At 38.9% G+C, this 21461-nt stretch overlaps 3 protein-coding genes and 1 long non-coding RNA gene across 5 annotated transcripts; 2 read left to right on the top strand and 2 right to left on the bottom strand.

The window, feature by feature from the left end:
- Window positions 1-2497: 2497 nt before the first annotated feature.
- Window positions 2498-12021, top strand: LOC119993287. 2 transcript variants are annotated; one of them, XM_038840343.1, is made up of 10 exons: window positions 2498-7414; window positions 7641-7836; window positions 7944-8091; window positions 8213-8312; window positions 8438-8512; window positions 9322-9412; window positions 9548-9818; window positions 9926-9968; window positions 10069-10172; window positions 11267-12021. In XM_038840343.1, exons 1-10 carry the CDS (start codon window positions 2626-2628, stop codon window positions 11684-11686), a joined length of 6237 nt encoding a protein of 2078 aa, XP_038696271.1. In that variant the 5' UTR covers window positions 2498-2625; the 3' UTR covers window positions 11687-12021. The 2 variants fall into 2 exon arrangements, with proteins under 2 accessions (XP_038696271.1, XP_038696270.1); XM_038840342.1 differs by having other exon boundaries at window positions 7941-8091.
- A 336-nt stretch (window positions 12022-12357) lies between these two features.
- On the top strand, window positions 12358-16395 carry LOC119993288 (probable methyltransferase PMT10). The gene is made up of 9 exons (XM_038840344.1): window positions 12358-13080; window positions 13371-13514; window positions 13597-13867; window positions 14047-14157; window positions 14555-14714; window positions 14838-15095; window positions 15266-15388; window positions 15794-15871; window positions 15968-16395. The coding sequence occupies exons 1-9, from the start codon at window positions 12529-12531 to the stop codon at window positions 16164-16166; spliced, it is 1896 nt and encodes a 631-aa protein (XP_038696272.1). The 5' UTR covers window positions 12358-12528; the 3' UTR covers window positions 16167-16395.
- Window positions 16288-18219, bottom strand: LOC119993289 (BTB/POZ domain-containing protein At4g08455-like). The gene is made up of 2 exons (XM_038840345.1): window positions 17850-18219; window positions 16288-16895 (listed from the first exon to the last, which is right to left on the bottom strand). Exons 1-2 carry the CDS (start codon window positions 18156-18158, stop codon window positions 16440-16442), a joined length of 765 nt encoding a protein of 254 aa, XP_038696273.1. The 5' UTR covers window positions 18159-18219; the 3' UTR covers window positions 16288-16439.
- Window positions 18220-19190: 971 nt separating this feature from the next.
- LOC119993290 lies at window positions 19191-20512 on the bottom strand. Its single transcript, XR_005466521.1, has 2 exons — window positions 20165-20512; window positions 19191-19928 (listed from the first exon to the last, which is right to left on the bottom strand). It is a non-coding gene; the product is annotated as an uncharacterized LOC119993290 (long non-coding RNA).
- Between the last annotated feature and the right edge of the window lie 949 nt (window positions 20513-21461).

The following is a 21461-nucleotide window of genomic DNA, read 5'->3' as shown; positions in this document are numbered from 1 at the left end:
ATCACTCTCTTATTTCTTAATCTCATAAATTTTCATTTCAAGAAAATTGAATTAAAAAACAATGATTTAGAATTAGAATAATGAACATGGTAACTATATATATATTAAAAGGTTTGAATAGAAAAACATTTAAAATAAGTCTAGGATACTTTTGAAAGGATATGGAAATTGGTTCTAGAATATCTTTTAAATGGATATGGAATTATTGGACAAGAAAAAGGAAAAAAAAATTGAATAAAAGGAAAACAATATTAATATTTCCCAAAAACAACATTTAAAACGTGATAATAGACAACTAGGAATTCTCTTGATATTTGAAAAATGGTAATCCAGATTCAAAAACCCTGGACATGTCCAGAAAATGCAGTAAGAATTAATTGTAACCAAAAGAATTAACCAATTTGATCAACCAACCAACCAACCCTTCCTTTCGTCTTTCTCCTCCATCATAATCTTCTTCTTCTTCTTTATATATGATCTTTCATAATTTCATTTGATGGTCGTCGGTAATTTCAATTGATGCCAGCCCGTTCATCATCTGTTGCAGTACTTTTTTCAATCATCCATAATTTCTGCGCGGGATGGATTCTGGCACTAGGTATCTCTTCTATGTATTAATTTGTATATTTGTCTTAGCTAGGGGTTTCTGTGCATATGTGAGAGAAATTATCAATTGTTGTTGTTTGTTTGTTTTTGGATTTGTCTCTAAAATTTACTTAGCATGGAGAATTCGAACATGAATAATATTATATTATACGTATGCACACTACGATTTGGGAACTTGTCAAAATATGAGAAAAATATATGACTTTTTTTTTCGAAACCATGACACATTTTGGTAGTGACGGGTGAGAGAATAGTTATATATATAGTTAAGTTGACGATGATTTAATTTGTTTATATACATGTAGAATGAATGGACAGGATTTAGGTGTTTTGGAAGATGATGTCCAGGTACTGGATTTGGAGCTCAAACTCTCACTTCCAGTTCCAGACGTCGACATGACTCTACTTGAATCGCCGCCGCCTATGCAACAAGGTAGTGCCGCAGTCGACATTGAGGTTGTGGATGATGAAGTTTCAATAATCTCTTCAAGGATATTTGGTCAAGTATGGGGTATCGATCGGATCAAGTTTCAATTATATATCAATTAATGTTACTTAAATCATGTGTACGTATGCATTCTTTGGGTTTATTTTTGGTTGTTTAATTAGGTGAGACAGAATTCACGTGGCAATCTGCAGTACTCTCATGGAATCCATGGATCTGTTGGAATAATACATGAAAATAATGTAGGAGCTCATCATCCTCATCCTCATCCTCATCCTGCAGGTGTAGTTTCAGCAGGTAGATTATACATATGTATATATTCCTGAATCTGATCACTTGTGTGTTTCTGGCCTTAATTTTGTTGTTATATGATGATGATGATGATGATGAATGAGTTTGAATTTGTGGTGGTGTTAATGTAGAAGTTACCAGTTCTGAGACAAAACGGCGCAAGATCAGAAGCAGTGCAATTAATGGTCCATTGTACGATGATGATGATGAGGAGTTATTAATGGAGGCTGTAGCAGGCTGCATGGATAATACTATTATTAAGAAAAATAAAGAGGAGTTGACGATCAAAGTGGGTGAGGAGGAGCCGATGTTAAGTCTTCAATGTCCAATATGCATGAACCATTTGAAGGAAGAAACATCAACCAAGTGCGGACACATCTTCTGTATGGAATGCATTAAGACAGCATTGTCTACACAGAGCAAATGCCCTACTTGCCGACAGAAACTTTCCAAGCGAGGCGGTATCTTCAGGATTTACCTTAACCTTTCCCATTCCTAGCTCTCTCTCTACCCCCACCCAAATCCCGATATTCAATTCAATGACTCATATAATTATCTTGTGTAAAGAGGAATGAATGTATTCTTTGGTCAATAAAAAGCCTTTCCCTGTGACTCTTCTTCACCATGTCAAATGTACAACATAATATATATTTATGATTCGACTTGCCCTTCTGACTTCTGACTTCTGACTTGTTTGGGTGAGCCCATTTGTTTCTTGTTTGGGTTGGGTTGGGCCCATAATCACAAAACGGTTAGGGCAAATGCAATGGTGAAGTGGTATTGGGTCAACAAAGATGTTGTCTTTTGCTGATGTGGCTGTATTGTAAAATGTGTTTTGCTTATGTGGCTGTATTGGGATAAGTGTTTTGCTGATGTGGATGTATTGATATTTAATGTTTTGGTGTAGTTTTGTTGTGGATAATATGGAGGAATGGAATGTTGTTGGGTTGGGTGGAAAGAGAAAGTGTGTGGGAAGAAAAAATGTATAGAAATTTGTGTTTTACTGATGTGGCTGTATTAGAATACGTGTTTGACTTGATTTTTTGTGTAATAGAGGTAGGACCGGGTCAACAAAAATGTTGCCCAGTAAATTATTTCTTATTGCATTTGCCCTTACAAATTTTTAATTTGGAAAGGAAAGAAATTAGGGCTAAAGTCCTAAGTTTTCGTCCACAAAGGTCGGATTTATGGAGCAGTAGCAGCGGTGAACGAACGGTTCAACCAATTGAAGACAAAGAAGACGAACAAGAACAAGAAACAAACATTATCGAACATCATCATCCATGGAACCCAATCCTCCTTACCTTCAACACAATCACAGGTATGTCCCATACTCCCCCAATCCCCCGACGACGACGTTGGTTCCTAATAGCCCTAATTTCTATGGGTCCCACCTCCACCTTCCTCCACCGCCACCACCTTCACGCCATCCTCTCCCTGCCCCTCCTCCACCACCACCTAACATTCCCTACCAATTCACCTTCAGACCTAACCCTAATTACCCGATTGAAGGAACTCCCCCCCATACTAGATCAACAATGAACAATCACCATCCTGATGTTGCCCACTCATCTCGACTCTCTTATGGAGTCCCTGTAGCTGATGGCCGACCTTATGATCCCAATCGTTATCACCATAGGTACGCCGACTCGGATCCATCGTGGGATGGTCGGGCATACCCTGTTGGCATCCTGGATCCCGAGCCTCGTCCACTCCAGTTCAATCAGCGACCTGTATCACCATATCGGCCAATTGAGAAGATTAGGCATGATTTTGAGGGTGATGTTAGGTTCAGAGACGGGTTTCAACGGAATCCACGGAGAGGAGATTTTATGAGGGATCGTGGTGATAGGAATAGCCATTTTGATAGTTCGTCTAGGGGCTGGTCTGAACATGGAGCAGCATCCTCCAGAGCTTATCAAGGTAATTATGATAACAGGAGTCATTATCGTGATTCAACTGAGAATGAAAATCATAGATGGCCGCATACTAAAGAGTTTGTGAGAGAAGGTGATGGTGTTCAAAAGACTTTGGGGAAACATGAATATTACAGTTCAGAGTTGGAAAGACATAATAATAAGGGAAGCAGGGAGGTTAATTATGAGTTTGATCACACTCCGAGGAAGCAAATGCAGAAGAAGAGTGCTTTGTTGAGGATTCAAAAACCAAAACCTAGCTATAGGAATAGAGAGGACGAGGTGTCACATTATTCGGGTTATTTCAATGACACCACATCTAGTTCCTTTAGGGGTATGGAGCAGCTTAAATATATAGATCATGGAGTGGAAGAAAATACGATAGAGGGGAGCCCTGTAGAGCTTGATGTTTCTTTTAAATCAAACTCGCTAGTAGCCAAGGCAATTGTTCCACCATTGAGTTCTGCAGTTGTTACAGCAAAGAATTTGACTCCTAGAAATAGCAAAATTAGGAAACTTGAGGCGTCTGAGAAGGATTGTTCAAGTTCACAAGTGCTTAAACCCAGCGAGAGTATGGTGAAACTGGACGGGGCTCTTTGTGCTGGTAAATTTACATCCACTTCTAACCCGGTTGCAAACTTTGGCATTGATAATGGGCACAAAAGTAGTTCAGAACCTCCTTCCCATGAAGTTGATGTCTCCCTTGGAAAAAGAAAAGTGGAGAGGTCTGCTAAAGTAATGAGTTCAGGTAGCAGTGGCAAAACAAATTCCACAATGGTTGCCAAGAAGAAAAAAATTGTAAAGAAAGTAGTGAAAAAAGTCTTAAACCCTTGGTCACGCTTATCAAGTTCACAGCCAAAAGAGAAGCTTGATGGGCCCGTGGGGATGGATACTTTCACCCATTGTCAACTTACAACATCTGTGCCTGAAAATCTTTCAACACCTTCAGGAGAGAATACAACTCCAGCAGGTATAGTGTCTGTGCATCATACTGAGTGGCAGCCTTGTCCAAATTATGTATCTGTGTGTGCATGTGAGAGAATGGATGGATCTCCAAAGACTTCCGTTCCAGAGGAAGTTGGTGGAGATGCTCATTGTGGGGGATTGAATCTTCAGAAGTTTAAGAGAAAGTGGAATGATTTAACGCCTTCTTTGGATTCTTCAAAAGACAAACATATCAAATTTGATGAGAGTTCTACAAATGCAGATAATTTGGTGCATGGCTTGCAGACGCTATCTAACACTGACAAGGATTGTATTGAACTTCAAAGTGAAAAAATGCCTTTCTTTAGGGTTGAAGGTTTCAGCAAGCAGGGTTGTCAGAATGAAAGCTCTATCTTAGTTGATGGTATTCCAGCAGTGGTATCTTCAGAGGTGATGCTTTCGGTAGGAAGTGGTATAGAGAAAAATATGACTCAGGAACGCCTTATGAATACAAGTAGCGGTTGCCATGAATTGAATTCTGCTGTGGTTATTGACAGGAGTTCAATAAACTCACTAGAGAGGAGTGTATACACTGACTTTGAAAACGTGGAAAGTGATAGCTATCAGAGTGGTACATGTCAGATCGATAAAATTGATGATGATGGTACTTTGGAAGGATTTCAAAAGACTGCTTCTTCAGCAGGTGATATGCTCGCTTTGAAAATCTTGGAGGAGACCAGGATTGGTGATTGTAAAATGGCTACTGAGTGTTCTGATCAGGCTACAAGTACTATATATAGCTTCACAACCAGAAGTAGTTGTTTTAGATCTGAAGAAGCCAATCTTGAGACAGGTGATGACATAGGTGAGCAGCCGTATCAAGGTGGGATTACCATGTTATGTGAGAGTGGTGCCACGGTAAGTTCCGTGGATGATACCATTTTAGCAGAAGTTAGTGAAGAACTTACTCCTAACGATAATAGGGAAGTTGGGAGTCCTCGCCTAGACCTGTTGAGCTCAGGGATGAATAATTTGCATGTTGCACCGCTAAATGCAGTGAGCTCTCAACCTTGTGTGGACACTAACTTAAGTTCGTCTTTTAAAGAACCTGACTTTACAATTTCTCATGGTCCTTCTATAGAACTCGTTTTAAAATGTTGTGCTGATGGATTTGGTGTCACGCAAGGGAGCAGTTCTATAGATGGGTTGTTAGAGGCTAAGATTTCAGCTAGCAATGAAGTGAATGTGGGCCTGGATGAGGTTTCAACGAAGAATGAAGATGATAATATATTTTCTGCCGGTTATATGGTACCATCTAGTCCAATTACTTCAGCTATCAATGAAGAACCCTTAGATGATTCTTCTACATCCCTTGTAGAAGTGCCAACCGAGATTATTGAAAGTTCAATACAGCCAGTAGAAGTTGTCGCGGTGAGTAGCACGGATACTGTATGCACTGCTGGTTTTTCACCTTGTCAAGAGGCAATCATTGTAGGAGGGTCTTCTAAGGGTGTCAATTCTGCTGGAGACAATTTTGTTAATGATAGCTGGAAATTTGATGGCTCAAATGTTTATTCTTGTTGCACAACTGAAAATTTTGGGATTGCGAATATGAAATCCATTTGTCCATCAGGGATGGGATGGGAAAGGGTTGCTTCTGTTGCTTCAGCTGGAAGTAACCATGACATTGACATCATGTCTGTAGAAAATGATGAGGGAGGGAAAACAAATTTAGATGCTGGTGATGGGCAGTTAATGATTTGTGGTAAGTCTGCTCAGATCCGTAAACCTTCAGAGCGTCATTGTCTGGCTGTCAATCAAAGAAGCCCTCAAACCGAATTGAGGGATGATAGTTATCTGCATCATGAAAGGGAATTGCCTTCTATTTTTAACCATCCATCCTTATTGGCACATGATAATAGAGTTTCTACTCCTAACTGCGATGAAGAACCGATGGAGACTGTTCCTGAAATCTCTGAGGGTTGTTCTCCAGTATTGATGAATGAGCCAGACTCAACACATGGACAGATTGATAAAAATAACATTGGTCAGGATGACACAACTCCAGATAAGAATTCTGCAATTAGAGGTGGTTCTGACTTATCTAACCAAACTTCAAATTCAATAGAAACCAAAATTGATTCAAAGAGAAATCGTGTAATGGAAAAGAATCAGCATACCAATGGGAGGGCTTTGCCATCACAGGATTCTCACATTACTACTCCTCACATCCAGTATCCTTTGAGTGCAGAATCACATGGGAGGAAGATCCATTCAATTCATGCTCCTCCCAGAATTCCTGGTTATTCTTCTTTTCCGCATAATGCCTCAAGAAGCACAACCTCCTCCACCCATGGTACTCAACCTCGAACATGGCGTCGTACTACTACTTCTGCTTCTCCACTACCGAAAAACAAACCAATCTCAAGCACAGTCCCTCCACAAAGACAATTGCCTAGAAGATCCTCAGAGCTTCTGAATAATTCATACATTCGGAAGGGGAATAGTCTTGTTAGAAAGTCTCCTCCTGTTACTCTTCAATCCCGAGGATCACTTGGTTTGAGTTCATATGTTTATCAGCTGGACTCTTTGGGTACAGATGAAGTGAAGAAGACTTCTGGATCTGAAAGTAGGGTTGATGGTACTGACACATCAAGTTCCTTGGGAACAGGAGCTGTGAGTGCTTCATTTGAGAGGCCTAGAACACCACCGTTACCCTGTATCACCAAGATTCCAAATAGACCTACAACTTCTTCAGGTGGTCGTACTTCTTCCCCTCTAGCAGAGACTTCTAATGTGTCCAATGAGACTACATCACTGAAATTTGCGGAGAGTAGTGATGAACTCTCAGCAATTAAGGAGTCATCAAAAATTTCTGCAATTCCTGTTTATTTTACTGGTTCAACAAACAGTGTGAGTAGCCAGAACGAGTCTAGTGATGGAAATTTGACATCTTTAAATGCAAAGAGCATAACATATGTAAAGAAAAAATCAAATCAGTTGATTGCAACTTCAAATACCACTGGTCCCTGTGTTCACATAGCTGATAACACTGTGGCTGCTTCATCTGATGGGTACTACAAAAGGAGCAGAAATCAGCTAATAAGAACTCCTCTCGAAGGTCATGCCAAGCAGACAGTTGCAATGCCTGATTCTGCTATAATTTCGAATGGGCTAACAAATTCTGTAGTTCTTCCTGGAAGAAGTTTTGGTAGAAGGAGAAATCAGAAAGGTGTGTTTGAACATTTTTATTTCAGCAAAATTTACTTTTTTTCCTTGCAAGCCACCAATTAATGAACCTACCCAGTCAGCTCTTTATACTATTTTTCCTTACATGTTATACTTTCATATCTTACCTGCCGTGGATTTTTAGCTGGGAATATTGTTGCATTCAAATCATAATATTTCTTTGCATGATAAATTGTTAGACAAAAGCATAAGTTGGTTGCCTTTTGCAGTTGTAACAAATGCAGGTAAATCTTCAAAGTTCTCTTTAGTGTGGACACTGCACGGTGCACAATTATCAAAGAAGAACGGTAGTTCACTGAAATGTCAGGTCCTGCCACATCTTCCCTGGAAAAGAGTAAAATACTCTAGAAGTTTCATGCAAAGTCCAGTTTCCATTTCAAATAATAGTTCCTTGTCTACGATCAGGTAGATTAATCGTATTTTTTTCCTTCCTTTGCTGCAGCTATTATTAGTTTTATCATATTCTTGCGCATGCATCCTCTGGCTGTACTAAATTGTTGGTCACTCAGTAGGAAATTGCTGATGTTGAGAAATAGGAACACTGTTTACACAAGGTCAAGAAATGGATACTCTCTTCGAAAATTCAAGGTATTAAGTGTTGGTGGGTGCAACTTAAAATGGTCAAAATCCATTGACAGGAATTCAAAGAAAGCTAATGAGGTAAGCTCGAATAGAGAAGAGCTATCCTTTTTAAAAAAAATGAAGATGGCCTCTATAACTAATGTTCAGATTTCAAGTTAAGATAGTTTTCTAATTATTATTATCATGTTGTTTTATTTAGGAAGCTACACTGGCAGTTGCTGCAGTGGAGAGAAAGAAGAGAGAGCAGAATGGTGATGTATGCACCGTTTCTAGGACGAATAACAGAAGCCATTCTTCTCGTAAGTTATATAACAATGGAGGTCAATCTATAACTGCTTTTGCTCGATCGCAGTTTCTGTTTGTTGAATGACGTCTTTGGTCCTCTTGCACTTTGTGGTAAGAAGTGTCTCCTAATATTTTGCAGGAGAACGGATATTTCGCATTGGTTCTCTCCGTTACAAAATGGATTCTTCCAGGCGGACCCTCCAAAGGATATCAGGTAATTCTGCTCTGCTCTACATATATTTCTTGCCATTCTATTGCCTTTCAGACTATGTGAATTAAGAGACATTAATTGAGCTGAATATGATCTTTGAGCAATAAATATGCTTCATACAATTCTGTTAGAAGTTGGACGGTGGCCATAAGACTACAAAAGATAGGACTATATATAGATCAAACTTTCCTGGACTTGCTTGTAGGCTAAAACTTGCTAGTGTAGTGCCATATGGATGATTGGCGTCACAACATGAAACTAGAGATCATAGATCTCTTGGTTTATTGAGACTATCGATTAGATATAATTTTAATTACCGGAAGGCCAAATATTATTTCTGATCATATTCTCGAAGAACAGTTATAATAAGGACAGGGGCATCCATTTAGCATAGCTATATTGAGCCCCTGCGTCCTTTCTACTGGTGTCAGTTGTTGCTGTCATGTTGCATGGTTCAACTTCTAGCAGTTTACTTGAACAAATAACTGGCAATGACATGGTTCTTTTAAACCGAGGTCGTGGTGTTGGACATAGTGATGTTGAAGGCCTATCTATGTTCCCTTTTTCTTCATTGTCAATTTCAGAAATATGGTTTGTAAATGGAGGAAGTGTGTTAAATTGATTGTTCCATGTTGATAGTTGTAATGATCTCATTCATATCAAATTTTATTGGCATGAGGTTTTTCATGTTTGATGACTAGTTTAAATAGTCTGTACCAACTATTTTGCATTATTCCTCATCTCTCTCTCTGTTTATATACTCTGCATGTTATCTGAAAATTAGTCTCATAATGAGCTTATGTTCCGTGTAGATAACGAATCTTCATGCTCAATGGCTCTCCAAACAGAGAACACTATGAAGAGACCTTATGTGCCAAGGAGATTAGTGATTGGGAATGATGAGTATGCTGTTTTAGTTCCATTCATGTGGAATTCTTCTGTTTCCTTTGTTTTCAGGGTTTCACTCGCCTTAAAAGTTTGGTTTTGTCCACTAACTATTACTAATTGGTTGATATAAATGTGCTTCGATGCTGGCAGATATGTAAGGATTGGCAATGGTAACCAGCTTATTAGAAATCCCAAAAGACGAACTCGTGTCTTGGCAAGTGAGAAAGTTCGATGGAGTTTACATACTGTCAGGTCAAGACTGGCTAAAAAACGGAAGTATTGTCAGTTTTTCACTAGATTTGGAAGGTGCAACAAAGATGATGGCAAATGTCCCTATATTCATGACGCCTCCAAAATTGCAGTCTGCACTAAGTTCCTGAATGGTTTATGTCACAACTCAAATTGCAAATTGACTCATAAGGTGTATTGCAGATTTGTTGCAAATTAACTCTTTTGTGGCCCATTGCATGATAATGGTGATTTCATTTATCTATTTAACATTTTACTTTCATTATATTTTTCATGCAGGTCATTCCAGAAAGGATGCCAGATTGTTCTTACTTTTTACAAGGTGTATCCACCTGTTTCCCCCTGCTTTTTTCCCATTCTTTTTTTTCTTTTGTTTGACCCGTTGGATGAAAGTGATGAATCCTGACAAATTTTACTCATAGGTCTTTGCACGATCAAAAGTTGTCCTTATCGGCATGTTCATGTGAACCCAAATGCCCCCACTTGTGAAGGATTTCTCAGGGGCTACTGTGCTGAGGGCAATGAGGTATTCGTTTATCGTTTAGATTACGGAGGATTGTTTGCTTTTCATCTTACCCTATATATTTTTTGATATCCAAGTTGTCCCTGAAAGTTGATTTGGCTTGGTGGTTGGGTCGCCAAGGGTCAACACTAAGCTTGTTCCTATTTGTTACATGAGAAAAGATAGGATAAGAAATGAGTTATAAGATCTAAGGTAGGAGTAACACCAATTGACGAGAAGTTGAGCGAAACTGTTTAAGATTTTATGGGATGTACAAACGTAGAGATAACAGTACGGCAGTGAGGAGGATCGAGAGAATTTTTTAATAGGAGTGAGTAAGAAGCAAAGAAGAAGATCTAAAAGTACATGGCTTGAAGTATGAAGAAATATCTAGATTTAATAGGAGTTGATGAAAGTATGATCTTAAATAGAAATGAATGGCGGAAACAAATGCACTTAGTGAATTCCTGATTGATTTCTCATAGACTCATGTAGTCGATCCAAACTCTGGGGATAAATGCTCGGATGATGATGATGATCACTGTTGATATTATTACTTGTGCTTGTTTCTTTGGTGAATGATTGGGTTTGAGTCACCAAAAGCTTACTTTATAGAGATTAAAAAAAAGAAAATGAAAAATAAATGAAAAGAAAATAAGGTATATGTGCTTTCTCTGTGGAGGAAGCAAAAGAACTTTATTTTCTTAAATTATTTTCTTCTCCAAAAATTTTAAAAAATAAAAGGAAATAACTTTACATTTATCTGTCGATGATCCTCTTAAATAATGGGAATCTCCATTCATTTTTCTGGTTCATGCCCTAGTCATTTTGGTGGACTCTATATCCTCAGTTGCTAGCCTCCCCAATCAGTGGCAGCCTCTTGCCTTTGTGTTTTGATCACTGCTCATTTTTTATGAGTGAAAATTGTGATGCCTGAAAAGGTATCCTGATTACTGTAAGTTATCATGAATACTATTTGGTGCCTAATCCTTTAGGGTCCCAACATTTCTTCTTCTTTTTCCCCCCTTATTTTTAAATAATCCTTGATTACCTCTCTATGTAAACAATCCCATACTAACTTCAATTAAGCGAAATGGTATATTACTGTTCTTCCACAGTGTCGGAAGAAGCACAGCTATGTCTGCCCCTCGTTTGAAGCAACTGGATCCTGTCCTCTAGGATCCAAATGCAAGCTTCACCATCCAAAAAATCGAAATAAGGGGAAGAAAGGTAAAAGATCGATAGAACAGAAGAATGCTAGAGGGCGTTACTTTGGTTCGATGAGGATAATAGACATCTCTGATAGAGGAAAAGCGGCATTTGAGATGCAATCTGTGCAAGACGGTGATGATGTCCCCTTGGAAGGAAAGTTTGCTGATTTTATCAGCATTGATGATAGTGATGAAGATGGAGAATGTAATGGAGCAACAACAGAGCGAATAGCTTCTTCCGGAAGTGGTCCATCGGAGTTACAAACAGATGACTTAGATGAGCTAATTAAACCAATAGGTATTATGAAGAAGAATTTGACGTCATGATCATCTCCACCAGTATGTGGCAGCCAAGCTCAAAGTGTGAAGATGGCAACATAGGTCATCTCCATGTAAGAATTGATTATGTTGGGTACGAGGTAAAGCTGTTAAAAGTAATTCCTACTCCCTGTGCGTGTAGAGTGATTAGTCTGTAAGTTTTTGTTTATAGGTTTTTTTATTTTTATTTATTTTTTCTTTTTTTGTAGGGTTTTTTTTTTGGTGTAATTTACTGTGTATATGATCAATACCTTGATTGATTAATGAAAGCATATATGAAGAAAAGGGACATCAGCCAAATAATAGTTTGTGGTTCCAACAATAAACCATATCTCCTTCATCGATTATATAATTTATATTCAGCCATGGCAGGCTGGCAGCTACTTCCTTCCTCTTTCAATGAAGTTTTCCATGCCAGGATGGATTGGAGGAAGAAGGGAAGTGAGAAAGGGAGGTGGCTTTTCTATTTGAGCTTTAACAGCAAGTTAAAAACTCTTGGGAAGTTTGTTTTCTTTTTGTATTTGCAAGATAAAGCATCATAATGCATATCTGTGAGAAAAGACAAAAAGTATCTGTTTATTTGAATTTTCATTCAGTAAAATAAAATATATATTATATTATAGGCTAGAAACTAGAAAGTGAGAATCCACTGGGTCCCACATCCCACACCAGACTTACACAGGCATATACACGCACTCCAAGTATGAACCACCAACCGAAATTCGTTCCTTCCAGCTCCCCCTTCACGGTACCGTCACTGCCCGATCGCCTTCCACATGCTGCCTGACCTTCCGATCGCGCATTTTTCTTGAGAAAGGTAAAGGAAAATTTGACGTCACACTTGCAAAACGATGGAACCAAACTCCACTTCCTCTTCCTCCGCCACCGACGCCCTTATAACACCCAACATCATCAAATTCACAGCTTTTGCTCTCCTTTCTGTCTCCTTCATCTTTCTGGCCAACTTCCTCTCCTCTTCCAGCCTTCCCTTACGCTCCTTCTCCACTATCACTGCCTTCACATCTCCACCGCCGCGGGTCAAATCTCTGCCACCAGCCCCACCACAAGTGGTGACCAGGACGGGGATAATAGACCAGAATGGGGCAATGGCCACGGAGTTTGAGATAGGCCTGGTGGATCCGAGGATAGTGGAGGAGCTGAGGAATTTGAGTGGGGAAGAGGAGAGAATAGAGGAGAGGAACCAGGTTAAGGTTAAGGTCGAGAAATTTAGGGTCTGCGATCAGAGTGTGAGTAATTATATACCGTGTTTGGACAATGTGGAGGGTATTAGAAGGTGGAACTTGAGCCGGCATTGCCCCCAGGAAGGGCATGGATTGGATTGCTTGGTGCCACCGCCTGAAGGGTACCAATTAAGAATACCTTGGCCGCAGAGTATATATGAGGTAAGCTATGAAAATAAAGATAGTGTTTTTATTTTTGTCCTTATCAAATGCATGATTAGTTGAATTACTTCTTGGCCTGGACCTTGTGTGATTTTTAAGTTTGGACATTCTCATCTTTCTCTGGTGTATCAATGGCCCAATAATTGATTGGGGGCTAGTCCCACAAATCACATATCAACCTTCTGAAATTAAATCCCCAGTTCCTCACTAGTATAAAACTGTTTCAACTTGTTTATAGCTTATACTTTGAGCCAATGCTTTTTCTCTAATAGTATTAAATGTAATGACAGGTGTGCTTTAAAAATATTCCCCATGTACATCCGACTGAGGATAAGGGAGGTCCAAATTGGATAGCAATGAAGAAAGACAAGTTACTCTTCCCCAAAAGCACTTTTGATAATGTTGAAGCTCGGTATTTCAATAAGATTTTGCAGGTTTCCGCCTTCTAACCATTCCCATTTGTTTTTACTCCTATCTTCTTGGCATTGATCACCATCTCTTAACTTTGACATACAGATGGTTCCTGATATTTCATTTGGCCAAAACACCCGAGTTGCCTTAGACATTAATTGTGGAGTAGCAAATTTTGGCATCTTAATGTTACAACATAACGTAACCACTCTATCAATAGCGCCGAAAGATATTCATGAGAACCAAATTCAAATTGCACTAGAACGTGGTGTGCCTGCTATGGTAGCTGTATTTGGCACGCAGAGGTTGTTGTATCCGAGCCAAGCTTTTGACTTGATACTGTGTTCAAGAGGTGGGATCAATTGGACTAGTGATGGTACATCCTTCAACATATTTACAACCCAAGGCTGAGACTCTTTCATTTGTTCAGTTTATTAGTTATAGGAGATTTTTTTACACATGCATATGCAGGCTACTCATTCATCGCATATCTGCAAAAGCAACAATATATGTTGAGTAGGGTTCTTTGTTTATAATGGTACTTTGCCTGGTAAGGTGGAATTCTGCTTCTCGAGGCCAACAGGATTTTGAGGGCAGGAGGATTCTTCGTATGGCAAGCACTACTTGTACATGAATCAGGAAACGATTTAGAAGAACAGTGGAAAGGTAATCCTAGCATGGTTTACCACATGAAATGGAAAAAAGTTAATTGAATATCTAATTCTCCTTCTCTGGTTTCTTTTTCTCCATGTTTTCCCATTTCTGCTCTCTCTTCCCATTTCTCTGATTTCTTGTTTTTTTTTCTTTCCTTTCTCTTTCTTGTTTCCTATTATCTCTCTCATTTTTCTTTCTTCCTGATCTGGCATGTGTGTTTGGTGGTTGATAATGTTTCACTACCATTCATGTCACACGCTTCAATGGTGGCTTACTGGCTTTCTCTACCTGTCACCTTTCTTTACAAATAGTATTGCTTTCAACTTCTTTGGCTTCCATTCAGCAAATTGTACAAGAGAGGATGGGCTCTTTCAAATGTGAAAATTCTTTTTTGGCTTATTGTGTTCAGCACTGGAGGACCTTGCTAATCGTATTTGTTGGGAATTGGTCAAGAAGGAGGGTTATGTTGCCATATGGAGGAAACCTTTAAACAACACCTGCTATCTCAATCGTGATGCCAGTTTGCAGCCTCCATTATGTGGTTCTAATGATGATCCAGACAATGTTTGGTATGTTCTGGACTCCTTGCAGTCCAATTTGGCCATTTTGCAAGCAGAATATAATTTTGCAATCCAAAGCACCTGCTATTTTAATTGTGGTAACAGTGCCAAGCAATTATGACGATTTTGCAGGTATGTTGGTTTGAAGGCATGTATCACAAGATTGCCAGACAATGGTAATGGAGGCAATCTTACTTTATGGCCTGCACGCCTTCATTATCCACCGGATAGGCTCCAAAGCATTCATCTGGATGCACACCTATCCAGGAAAGACATTTTCGTTGCGGAGTCTAAATATTGGAATGAGATAATAGACAGCTACATTCGTGCTTTTCGTTGGAAACAATTGAATCTGCGAAACGTGTTGGACATGAGGGCTGGATTTGGCGGGTATAATATTTGACAATTGCCTGGCTCTCTTTGCATATAATTTCGTAGCTAAGAGACAAAAAGTTGCAGCATTAGTATTTCTTATATTTTCAAACAAAATAGAGATCAGGAAGCAATATATATACATCATAATATGTTTATTACTTGTTGGTCCTTTTTGACTATGATAGGTTTGCAGCAGCATTACACACTCTCGAAGTTGATTGCTGGGTCATGAATGTTGTTCCGGTTAGTGGGTTCAATACCTTGCCTGTTATTTATGACAGGGGACTTATAGGGGTTACGCATGACTGGTATGTAAATGCTCCTACATCTTTTTTCTATTGTTTGTCTAAAATGGGTTTTCTTCTATACTGCACGGGAGTTGTTAGCTGTTATTTGCAAACCAAAGTGGAGAAAAAAGCTGCATATATTTGCCACAGTGATCTCTTATATTTAGCAGACAATAATCAAATAGAGATTATTTTTCTTCATGCTGCCTGAATAATCTGTGCTGTATCAATTTCATCGTTTAATTTTAAGAAATGACCACTCTAAAACTCTTAATCATATGGAAGTGCCTTTGAGACTCAATGTGCATGCTTTTGTTTTAAAACTGCATTTTCCGTTGTGTCATTTTGGAAAGTCTTAGATTCTTGTACATTCTCTTTACTTCATCCTCCTGTTATCAACTCTTGAACTCTCTCGTGATAATGAAGGTGCGAACCATTTGATACTTACCCAAGAAGCTATGATCTATTGCATGCAGCTGGTCTTTTCTCTGTTGAGCAAAAGAGGTGCGATCATATTTCTTGTTTGTATATTATTATGTTTTGTGGCCTTGCCCTTTCTAGTTGACCAACTTAGTCTCTGCAAAATTTCATCCGGCACAGATGTAACATCACGATCATCATGCTTGAGATGGACAGAATGCTAAGACCCGGTGGACTCGTCTATATAAGAGACTCGGTAACTCTTATGGATGAACTTCAGGAAATTGCAATATCCATGGGGTGGGTACCTGCCTTACATGAGACTAGCGAAGGTCCCCATGCAAGTTGGAAGATTTTGATATGCGAAAAGCGAATGTGAGACCTTGACTAGATTAACTGGAGAAAGGCATGTCAACTATGCGTTCCTTGTGTTTAACTTATGCTCTCCTTGTGTTTAACTTGACTAGATTAACTGGAGATGGAAGCCTTGATCTCACAGAGACAGAATTAGGTAAAAATACTTATTGGGAATCTTTGTAATGTAGATTCATTATGTACATTACCAACAAATGACCAATATCTGTTCCAATTAAAGAAGACTTCATCGACGTCCAATATTTTCTTTTTATAAAGACATACTATCATCTTCTGATCAAGAATCCTTGTGTGCGGCAGTATTTTCTAGTTTGGCGACATAGGCTTCATAGATATCCACGATAAGCCGGGGTTCCTTCTGCAAAAGCTCTACATACTCTTCTCGCTTTGTAACCTTGTTCATATTTTCTGTGATCATCGACAATGCAGCATCAAGAACATGCTTTGCATTGTGCTGGTGTGCAAAGGCATAACTCATGATTGAATTGTCCCAATTCAATTTGGATACAAGGAACTTCTCACAATAAGCCTTGAGATGCTTCACTTGGTATTTTTCCGCCAACACCAATAAGTCATAGGCCATCTGCTCGTCAAGGCATGCTTCGGCAGTGTACAAATAATTCACAAATGCACGAAGTGCGTCATAAGACACATCACTTATCTTAATGGTGCCACTCCGGCTTTCCTCCATCTCAGTCTCAAGCATTGCTTTAAATACTGGGGAACGACTCATCTGATTGCATAAGAAAACAATTAGATGCTAAAACAAAGATAAATTTTCCAGCATTACATTATCTCTGCAAAGATTAGATCACAGTGGCATATACCACCCACACTAACGTATAGCTACAATGGATTAAATCCACCCACACTAATGTATATCAACTTCACCTCAGACCACACACAGAACAAAACGAATGAGATCATTAAAGACAATGATCTCCTCCAATAAAATGAAAATATAGAAAATGCAACCAGGATTATATTATAGCCCCAAAATGCTTTAGAGACAAACCAATATAAGATGTTAGTGATACATATAGTTTGCAGGAATCAACATAGCAGGTGATGCAACAAGATGGTCGATTGATACATGAAAGTGAAAAAATGGTCAAGCAAGCTTGTACTCCTCTGCAAACCAAAATTGACACAAAAGGAGCTCCATACTTTATCCTTCATTAACAACAAGTGGTTCCACAAAAACCAGACCAAAAGCCATAACAAGCAAATGAACTATCCAAACGAATATTGTTCCACAGACTAGACAAGTAACACAAACAAAAACATATATACTAGCCAAACCCACAAAAATTTAAATTAGTTGGATACAGTTTCACTTCATACATATAGAATGCAGCATTGGATTTGGATTTGGATTTGAATTTGACTTTGAATTCTTATTACGGTAATACATTATTTGTCATGGCCCATACACCTCCACCAAAAGGACCTAGTAGTGGAGGGAGATCGGGATGTGTGACATTATTCCAGACTCGTCACTAGAACAGTGATCATTCCATCGAAAATTATCCGATCAACAGTGCAAATAGTTCAACTCCAATGTATACTTCAACGTTTATTTATCAAGATTTTTTCAGATTATACTTGATTCGGTTAGTGTATAAGCTCGTGCAATGTTCAAAATCAAATGATTTACACAAAATTAGGGATGCGGGTGAGTACTGACCAAGACGGCCTTATGAGCAGGGACGGGAACGGGAACGGGCACGGGCTGTCCATCGTAGGCGACCAAAACGACATCGGTAAAGGAAGGCCTTTGCTGGTGGTTATCGAAGCGCAAGAAGCTCACTTTGGCCTTGAGATCCTCGATCTCCCGTTTGAGCTCCTCCTCTGTCTCGCTCGCCTCCTCGTAGCACTCCTTGCAAGTGCCGGCGTCGTGTGCCCCGTACTCGTCTCTACAGGATACGCACTTCATCCTCCTCTCCCCTCCGTCTCGCTCTGCGGTTCGACCCGACTGGACGGAGTGGGGTAGCATTTCTTTTGGCCGATTGTAGGAGTTGGTAAAAGGAGACTCGATTTTTATTTTTTTTTGAAATAAGGGTTTGGGGAAGGGTAGGAATTGAATTTATATGTTAACTAGCAATGAGCCCGCGCTTTGCGCTGGGCTATTGTTCATCGATGTAACCCAAGAACAATTTATTGGTAAGGTAATTATTTGGTTTAGAGGATTTTGAATCTCATGATCCGCAACAACAAAAGGCATTAAACATTTATGCTTTGAATGGGTAAATCAATCATTTGTCCTTGTAGATCCGACATTAATCCTCTCATACCTACTAATTGGTGTACTCGAGATGCATTTCCTCTAGCTCCCGAAAAAGACATTTTATGGTCTGGATTACCAGGTTCAGTCATTCTAAAATTAGGATTCATTTCTTGACGCAAATATTCGCTTGTAGCATACCATATCTCAATGGATTGACATAATTTTCCTGCCGCGTGTACATTCCCATAATGATGCTGTTTTTCCAAAAGAAAACTTTGTTGCTCAGCGTCTTGGATGGCTACCGTAGTAGGTAAACTTGAGGGTGAAAGAGAGATTACTTTAGGCTTTGTTGATTTACTACGTGATGATTTTATTGAAAAAGACCGAAGCCGCTAAGAAAACAGAACAACAATATGAAGATAAAAGAAAATAAAATAAAGAGGATGAAGCCACCTCCGAGTGAACCACGCCCCTTCCGAAACAGATCATTCCACATGATAATCCATATGCCAATTTAAGTTTTGCTAATCCATTTGTTTACCTAGAGTAAGTTATGATTGTGCTTGGTCGACACAGGAAGGCAAATAGCGTGAGTACTCCGCGATTCACTCAACATAGGATCATACATACTGCAATCACCATGTCCATGGAGTTGCTTCTCTCAAATACTCTTTTTCATGACTTTTAAGAATGATGCAGGGGGCTATATTATTGAAAACAAAAATTAGCCAAGGAGAACATTAAAGAGAATGATCATAAAAACTTGAAAGAATACATAAAATTGGTCCGAATGACAACATATGCAGTAAATTGGACATGCCCAATCTTAATAAATCTTTCTGCACTCCAACATCAAGACACTTACATTTTTAATAAAATTCAACCTGAAAGTGGAAAATATTGTATGAATTTCCCATTATACACAAATTCTCTGCATTAAAAGGAACTTAGCCAATCATGAAACAATTAGGCCAAAAGTGTCCTCATAGCATCACTGCGTTGAGGTCATATTTACATATCACCCAGCGAAAGCTGTCAATCAGAGATCTAAGAAACTGCACACATGAACATGAAGAATAAACAACCGATTCAGAAATGGCCAGAAAATAGGATACATTTGTTTCGTTTAAATGAGTTCACCACTTACACAAATATATTCCCAAAACCTTCATTAATAAAGATCAGGAAATGACTTTTGCATCATCAGTTCAAGAAACAAAAAGCAAATAAAAGATCTTGCTATAGAAACATCCCATAGAATCCACAAATATCATGGTAAATAACACAGGAAACAATAGCGTCACCCAATTTAAATCAGCCAAAAACTGTCCACGTCTACAAATTCCTGAGGAGAAAAAAGGATAGTCACCAGAGCAAGGCTAAGATTCCCCGAGAAACACCCAAAAACAACAGTAGAAGGGATGACCTTCTCCAAACTATTCCCATCAATCTCCTTCTGATCCATAATCTACTGGCATTTTGAACCTCCTCCTGTGCCACCTTCCACAGACGATCTTCTTCCTCTTTTCCAGCTCCAGTCTATGGAGTTCAACGAAAAGCAATTATCACTAATTTTAACAACAATTACGCATCCAACAACTACAGATCATCAGACCTGCAGGCTGAACTACTTGGACTCATGTACTTCTCAAGATCCTCAACATGCAAACATCAACAAATAGCAGCCATGACAATATAGAATTTCAATTAAGTTAATTTTCAGATCAAAACCACAAATAACCAAACAAAAAGGCCTTCAAAACTGTGAGGCTTACCAGGATTAGAAAATTTAAACAAAAGCATCTGAGACACATACTGGTCCCGTAGACTGACTGAGCTGCGTAGATTCATGTACTCCCCCAACATCCTCAACATGCAAACAGAAACAAACAATACCCATGACGATACTTCACTCTCTTTCGATTAAAGTCTACCCACAACCAGAGTAGGAGAGGAGAGGAGCTCCACAGAAGCAAAAGTGAACATTGTTTTTGGCAGGGAAACCAGAGCCGGCCGCGGAGTAGGGTGGAGGTAGAGAAGAGAGAGGAAAGCTTTTTGTGTTCCATCGAAGATTGCAGAGAGACAAACGTAAAAGCTTCGTGAAGAAGTTGTCAAAGACACGTGTCAAAATCTTCTCTACAGGTGTCGTACTCCTATTTCTCAAAATACAGGTGAGTGATTAAACTGGGACCCACAGAAAACATACAAAAACAAAACCACATCAAAATCTGACGCGGGTCCCACAAAAAGAAAACAAAACCAAAGGCACACACGAGAGTATAGAAAAACCAAGAAACTCGCTCGCGATTGTACTGACTTGCCTTCCCTATTAGTATTTTCCATAGATTAGTTAAAATCACATTGCGATGGGTGGTTTTTTTTGTTTAACTCATATTTTTTTAGATGTTGCATTTTATATTTTAATTTCATTACTCAAGTTTTATTATAAGAGAGTAATTTGTTATAGTCTCTGCTTTTATATATAATATAGATGGATGGATGATCATTAATTTTATATATATATATATATATAGTGATTATCGTTCAATCAACAATGACTCAATTGTAAAAAAACCCTTGATTAGGGGAATTTTAGTCACACTTGAATTAACTCTTGTTAATAACAACCTAAAATTTTGAAACATTTTATAATGACACCCAAAATACAGAAAATATCATATATTTTAGAAGTGCACCCAAGCATTAAACAGAGGTTAAAAACATGGGATTTTTATCAGGGTATGGCACATCTCTATACGGATTGCTTTGAAATGGCAAGTCCTTGTCTCTCTATGGGTTACAGAGCACAACTCTTAGAGATTACAGGCAGCTTGAAGACCTTGGTCCATACTTCAACTCAAAATCCACCAAGACCTTGTCTTCTACCCTTCTTATATACTCTCTGTCCTCATGTCCTCTCAAGCTTTTCATGGCATACATGTCACTCTCTCTCTCTCTTCACTTCACTTTAATTTTCTTCATTCCAAATTTCACTCTCCCACCGTCACCATGGACCTCCCTCGGAGTCCCACATCCGTTCACGATCAAGTACCAGCTGCCCCACCACGACCT

This window comes from Tripterygium wilfordii, chromosome 23 (genome assembly GCF_013401445.1).
Source record: "Tripterygium wilfordii isolate XIE 37 chromosome 23, ASM1340144v1, whole genome shotgun sequence".
NCBI classification, from domain to species: Eukaryota; Viridiplantae; Streptophyta; class Magnoliopsida; order Celastrales; family Celastraceae; genus Tripterygium; species Tripterygium wilfordii.
Note: the sequence above shows the minus strand (reverse complement) of the source record. Positions and strands in the feature narration are given on the sequence as shown.